At 36.2% G+C, this 7,618-nt stretch overlaps 1 protein-coding gene across 1 annotated transcript in view; it reads left to right on the forward strand.

Annotated features, from left to right (window-relative positions):
• The window catches only part of zpld1a (zona pellucida-like domain containing 1a), a 13,420-nt gene extending 6,885 nt beyond the window's left edge, over positions 1-6,535 (forward strand). Inside the window, 5 exon segments of the mRNA XM_035666060.1 lie at positions 705-785; positions 886-1,057; positions 3,444-3,531; positions 4,713-4,742; positions 6,360-6,535. Coding sequence (XP_035521953.1) covers positions 705-785; positions 886-1,057; positions 3,444-3,531; positions 4,713-4,742; positions 6,360-6,535 — 547 coding nt within the window.
• Positions 6,536-7,618: the final 1,083 nt, after the last annotated feature.

Below are 7,618 nucleotides of genomic sequence, written 5' to 3' on the forward strand. Positions count from 1 at the left end.
CCTTTCCGATTTCCTAGCTTTTTGCATTAATAAAGCATTTAATAGAAATATCTAAAGGTGGCATTACAAATCAGTACACAGTTTTATTTACAAATCTTCAGACATTTTTACAAATGAATGTCTTTTTTAATTGAACTTAAAGCTGCAGGAGGTAACTTTTATAAAAAGTTTTTGTTAAGGCCCAGTGGATTCATGCAAATGCCATAAGGAGAAAAAACTGTGCGTTGCTGAGAAAAAATCTAATCTAAATGGATAAAAAGCAGTACAGATAACAGGAAAAATATTGTTGATTTTGGGGTGAATTGTCCCTTAAACCACAAGGCTTTTGTTGCCTAAAAGTAGTTACAAGTGGGACTGGCTTTCTGCATTTTGTGCCACCACCATCCACCCTGACCATCTGCCTATGACTCATACATAAATGTAAGGCTTTAAACACTAGAAACAACTTTGCCAAAGAACATAAGAAGTAATGACATTTTCCTACAAAACATAATTGGGAAAACAAATGAGCAGTATATAAATGTAATTTCTAGGAGTCAAAGAAGTAATGTCTCATGATGGTACAATTATTTTGGTGGCAATCTTCTCTTCAGCTACCAAGAAAGGTGCCACCAAAGTGTCAGAGTAGCCCTTTACATCTACATGAGGCCATTTGCATTGAAATGTCTGAGCTCTGAATTCACCTCATCTTTAATGTTAAATAGATGGAACATTCTAATGGACTACTGTTACACCACGCCCTCTGGAAACCCTAACGATGACCTCCGCTATGATCTTTTCTTTAGGTAACTCAAATTTAAAAACAGATCTACAATTTTGTTCAGTTCTTGCATTTCTCTCACTCTAATCCCTACAACACTTTCTGATTTTCTCTCCCTGAGCCAGCTGTGAAAAAGACCCTCAGACCAGTGTCTTTGAAAACGGGAAAAGCCAAATGGGCCGCTTTGCCTTTGAAGTGTTCCGCTTCGTGAAGCACAAGAACCAGAAGATGTCCACCGTCTTCCTGCACTGTGTCACCAAGCTGTGTCGGACAGACGACTGTCCTATGCTCATGCCAGTGAGTCTCATAAAGCACAGCTTCACACGTAACATGACAAACTGTCGGGATCAAATACATGTTTTTTTTTTGTTGAGTATTCCCATTTTGTTTTACTTTATACTACACTATGTATCAGAGGGAAACATGGTACTTTTTATTCCACTACCCTCAACAATTATGATTACTAGTTACATTGCAACTTTTTACATACAAAAAACATATTATCACCTCATTAAATATGATTTTTAGAAATTAAACTACCCAATAATATGTAAAATTGTCAACAACTGCACCACCTCAATCAGCTACATTAAAATTCTTCTTACATCAATAATAATGATCAAATATTATAACACTATATCACTGTTCTGCATGAGTAGGGCAAGTGGGGGAGAACGGGGTTGATTGTCACACTTTTTACTTAATAGATTCCCTTTCAATGTATAATGGGACTTTAATGGGGAATAATGACCAACCTAACACATCAGCTGCATCGAAAGAAAATAAACAGGAAAATCATTCCATTTGTTATCCTCATGTAACAACAGAAAGAACTATACAAAGAACAATAATACTCATTAAATCTCAGTTCCTCACTATAATTGAAATGAGATAAGAAAATAAAGACAATGTGACAAGCATACCCAAGTAATAACCACATGGTGTAGCCTAGCTAAGAAAAAACAAGCTAAAAAACAAATCCAAACTAGCTCTCCCTTTAATGGGAATTTTATAAACCCATTGTGTAAAAGCTTAGAAGACACGGACAGAAAAGCAGGATATTTACACTTTGACAAGAAAGACATTTCAAGTCTGTTGAAAAGTCCTACATTTTTTAAAAGCAAAATCTAGGGAGCAAGATCGAATGAATGTGACAGCCATCCCCAACTGTGATTTTTTGCTAGCTAAGCTAACACCCACATGTTGTAGCCTAGCTACAAAAAAATATCTAAAAAAAAACAGTTAACCAGCTAGCATCAAAACTAGCTCTCCTTTATGGTAATATTTGTTTTGTTATAAACCTATTGTGTGAATTTTATCTTGATTCTTCACAGCATTAATGAATGAATGAATCATTGTACAAAACTAAAACTTAATCACATGTTTCTCATGGCATGTATCTCTCCAAAGTAAAACTCAAAAGTTCAGGAGAATGTCAGATATATTTGATGTCTGATGTTATTACAGGGTCTGTAGCTTAAGTGACTGTATGATTGCCTGCTCACGTTTCCAAACACTGCTTTATTGGGGCCTAATAGACAGCAGCTGAGGACTGCCTGTAATCCATTTAAGTGTTCAGGGCAGAGCAGCTGCATGATATAATCCTTCCTTCACTCAATACACTGTTCCCTCCTCCCGCTTTCATTTTCAATTATAAATGACTCATAGTAGAGTAAATGGAGAATAAAACGTAGTATCATATTGTAGAATAATAATTCAAATTCCAAATCTCCAACCATTCATATATCCCATTTCATATAACAACATAACCCACAACACAGTTTATAAAATGTAAAAGGCAACAATAATATTAACCATGCAGCGTGTGCCTCCTTATGTCAACACATTTGTTTCTGAGAAACCAAGTATACCAACATAAAAGTACATAAAAAACATAAAATTTCTTGGTCCTAATAGTCTTCTCGAATTTTTTATTTTTTTTTCTTCACCCAAGAGGGCTCTGTAATAAAATCACACAGGGAACAATACACATTTAAACTATTTATTTGACAACTCAAAAAAAAAAACTATGCAAATAAATAGCGGGGAGCAACTTAAACCTGGCCGGAAACCCTGATAATGCAATGCTAACCCCAACTTTTAAACTTTACTTGCTAGCTTTGGAATAAGCCTATTCCCCAAGACGTTAGTGAGTAGTCCTCCCTTAAACATGCAATAAGGGCATTTCTCTACCTAATAATAGAACTTAGAAGAGGGCCAGTCTGAGTGTTTTTTCACCAAGAGGTGCAATTAGTGTATTTTGCCAACCAAGCGAGGGCCACTTTAGCACTTATTTTGCCTCCCAATAGGCAACACTTTAAAGCGAATTGTGGCTCCCAAGAGGGCACCTTAGCACGCGTTTTGGCTCCCAAGAGGGCACTTTAGACGCGTTTTGGCTCCCAAGAAGGGCACTTTAGCACACATTTCTGTCGCCAAAAGGGCACTTTAGCACGCGTTTTGGCTCCCCAAAAGGGCACTTTAGCAAACCGTTTGGGCTCCCAAGAGGGCACCTTTAAGCACGCGATTTTTCAACAATTAGGGGCCACCGAGGGGCAGGTTGGCGCCCCCCCCCCCCCCCCCGTGCACGCCACTGTGGTCTACTGTGATATCACGAGAAGTGGACACACATACAGTGGGTGTGTCCCATGGCTGCCACCATAAGTCCATGTCTATTTTTTCATAGATCTGTGGCAGCAGAAGAAAGAGAGATGTCTCAGACGGGGACTCTGGGAATGCTGTCCTGACTGCCGGGCCTATCATCACTCGGAGTGGTACAGTTTGATAGCACTTCTTTTCCTCTGTTTCCCACCAACCAGTCAACCATTATCCAAGCAGCACTGTTACTGCATGAGCAGCCTTTTCTTCCCACCTGAAACATTATACTCCATAATTATTTATGGCCTGATTTTTGTGTAATACAAATTCAAATTATGCAATTTCAAATTCCAGATTTTTAATGCAATTATTCAAGTTGCAGCAATTCCAGATTCAGTTTTAATGATTCAAATTCAGTTCTACCTGATCAGCCCAATAAAAAAGTACAGAGGGCCCTTCACTTGAGACATCCAAAATGGCTGCTATCAATCAGTGACCCACATGTAATTTTTCAAGAATATTTTTGTCAATTTTGAAAAAGTTAAGGTAAGAAACATTTTCAAATTGTTACTGAAACTTCAATAGGAATATTTAATGGATTGATGTAATGTAAAATTAATTAATATTAATATTGATATAAAATTTTATTTTGTATGTTTGAGGAAAATTTTAAAGGAAACTCAAAGTTTAATGAATTAAAAGGTGTTTTATATGTTTTTGTTTGTTTAAGATAAAGAAACTGAGCAACAAATTGCACAAAAATACCAGATGTAGCAAAAATTATATGCTGGTTCCAGTGGTGGATTTGTCATTGCTGCGTGAAAACTTAATTTCAGCAGATGTATGATGTTGTGTTATATGGAAAACATTTATTTAAAACATGTATGTTTGAGGAAGAGTATTGATGTATCAAATATGATACAAATCAGAATTCATATATGCAAATTGATATTTAATTTTTTATTACTATTATTTGTCAGCAGGTTTATTAAACACTCCAGTTTACAAAAAATAGAATTTTCTGGCAATTATTTCATGGTTCAGGCTTTACAGGGTTAATTCTTTAAAATTATTATTTTTTTGCTGTGATTCATAAAAGTCCTACAAGCTGTGTAAGTCTACATTGATTTCAGATTGGATATAATTATTATAAGGTATCCGTGTGTGTCAAACTTGAGGTTTGGGATGTTGACTGATGGTGAGAACTTATCTGGGCGACCTAGATTGCCAGAGAGCCTGAAGGCATCCTGTTGACTTATTTACTGTACAAGAAATGAAGAATACGCATGTAAAGTATACTGTAATGAATACAATGCATTGCTGTTACCCTTAAATGCCCTCTGCCTTTTTTCCACAGATGAAACACCAACCAACAACTCTCAGCTGGGTAAGGCTTCACATTCTTTCCATAGTGTGGACGGGTGCTTTTAAATGTGGTTTTGCTTTTCAGTGATATGGAATCCCCTATGGAGGTTTTTTCTGTTAGAGATAAAAACACAAAATCGGCTGTGGAAACTGTTGAGACATGTGGCTACACATGACAAAATATTTTACAGTCTGATAATTAACTGCTATTTTATACTGGTATATCTTTTTTGTCATATTTGGTGAAACTTCCACTTTATACTGACAATAGTACATGAGACAGAAGAAAAAAATCTGGTTCCTCTGGCTCCTCCTAGTGCTCCCAATGGCATTTGCAAGAATTCACGAGGCCCAGACAAAAACAAGCAATCAGATCGAGAAAGATAGTTTTCTGTATACTAGTATTTGGCAGTATAGGGTAAGGAAAAGTAACTGTAATCAATGTATTAAAAGAACAACGAAACTTATGGTATTTCCTAATAAGTTGTATTTACCTACTGGGTACATACTCTCTAATCATGAATTTGGGTACTTTATCATTAAGGATATTTTTACCATCTAGTTTCCACGTATGTTTTTATGTGTTTACTTGATAATAACTTAAAACTTACCATCCTTTCCATATGGGAACTATACTAATACATAGATTGTATTACTGTCTAGTTTCCTAGTAAATACCAGGTAATTTGCAGACTGTACAATAAAGTGTTACTTAAGAACTTTTATTACAGATATTTATCATGCCTTAATTGGTAGACAAAGCAGATTTTCTTTTTAAAAAAAAATCTGCATGACCTTTGGTATGTTAAATATCAGATGTACATTGGATAATATTATTTAAATTGAAGTTGTTCTGAATCCACTGGTCCTAGTCATTTGATAGAACTCCTTGTAGTTTTGTGTGACAGTAAAAGCCTAGAAACTGTAATCAAATGTGTCTTATCCTCTCCTTCAGTCTTATGTCCTATTATTCTGTGATGAAATTGTTTAATTGCACTTCAATTAGTTATTTTGCTACATAACATTGAAAACTCCCACAGAAACTAGCGATTCACACAGGTGGAGAGAGCAAAAGCAACAGTCATTTTTCACAGCAGCCATTTTGACATGAAATAGTAGGGCTTTCTTTAGTCCTCTAGGACAGTAACCTGAATATCTTTGGGTTGTGGACAAAACCTTGGTCCCTTGGGAAAAGACCGTGATCCAACAGATTTTTCACTATTTCATGGGCCAAACAACTAATCAATTCCAATCAGGAAAATGATCAACACATTAATTGAATATCTATCTATCTATCATATATGCATCTATCTATCTATCTATCTATCTATCTATCTATCTATCTATCTATCTATCTCAACTGACTGTGGATAGTTTGATTTCTGCTGTTTTGGATGGCTGAATCATTTTCTGCTATCTAATGCACTGCGGCTGAGCTGGAATATGTCAGCGTGACATTAAAAGTTGTGTAATCTCTCTCAGGAAAGAGAAAAGCAAACTGCTCAGCACATTACCAGTAGTTATGTCTGTATGGAGGGGGAATTTTTTTGGCATTCAAGTTTAATTTGAGAGTGAGTATTGAAAAGGCGGTAGAAAAATTAACAGATTTGATTGTTTCTTTGTGTTTGTGCCGCTCCAGCCCATCTGAAAGCTCCAGTGTTTCAGATGAACACGGTGACGAGCGCGCTCATCTCGGGCATGATCATCCTGGGCGTCATGAGCGTTTGCTTCTTCATCTTCTCCCTGACCCTCCTCAAAGGCAAGAGTACTCCTGTCAGCACTGTGTCTGGAGTCCGTAACCCAGCCTTCAGCTGAACGCCCAAACCTAGCCCACTACAGACGCTCCCTCACGACTGACAATGCTAAGCGAGGGGCAAACAACACATTTGACAAGATGTTTGTGTGTGTAGTCATTTTACAGGACAATAAAAACTAAAGGTTGATTTAGAATTTTTTTAACAGGCCTGTACAATGTGCATTAGTGTAGACTTTTTATATGCTGTTCTGTACTTTGTGTTTCGACCGTCTGGCAAGCTATAGGTCTCAACCTGCATGTTATTATTGGTCATGCAGCTTTAACTCACAACTTAATTCAATACCTCAGCTATACAGCTTTCATTTGCAGGGTATAGGATCAAGTGCGAGGCTTACAGTACATATTAGTATTACATAATCTGCTGGTAAAACTCACACTTCCTGCTAAGAGGCCGAAATATAAGAACACTTCATTGAGAGAAAGGAAACACTACTATGTAAAATATAAAACATTTGTTTAAGTGATTAAATGAGCTCAGCCTCAGGCTTTGGTGTTAAGCTTCAAGTTTTCTTGACATAAAATCTAACTTTTAAAAGTATATTGATATAATAATTGGAGAAGTGTTTAATTTATTAATATTGATACATATTAGAGGAGTAGTCTTTATATAATGATTGATAAATTGATAGGTCTGTTCTACCAAAATGTGTAGTTCACTCACTCACTTTAAATCTTTTATGCAATGTGGCAGCAATAAACTTGTTTGTTAAGTTTTATTTGTACATGTACCCTATGTAATTGTGTATAACTTCTCCCGAAATGTGTTCTTAAAATGCCATTGATGATCTGAAATGTGCAAATATTGTACAATTGTGCATATTGCTGATTGCACTTTGACTTGTGATTAAAACTGTCATATTTCTAAAAATGCGGTATGAATTTACTTAAACTCCACTTGGGAGTTTCAGCAGGGGGGTGACAATAAGTCAGAGGTTCTAAACAACATGTGTAACATTTAGTGGTAATATAATATTCATAGGTATGTTTTCATTGGTGTGCAATTACCCGAACATAAGAATCATGTTTTCGATACCTTAGAATGAGCCTTATATTTTCCAAATGCCACAGGTCGCCTTCCATGG

The sequence above is a fragment of the Morone saxatilis genome, unplaced genomic scaffold, assembly GCF_004916995.1.
Source record: "Morone saxatilis isolate NCDOM2014 unplaced genomic scaffold, NCSU_SB_2.0 Contig20, whole genome shotgun sequence".
Classification (NCBI taxonomy): Eukaryota; Metazoa; Chordata; class Actinopteri; family Moronidae; genus Morone; species Morone saxatilis.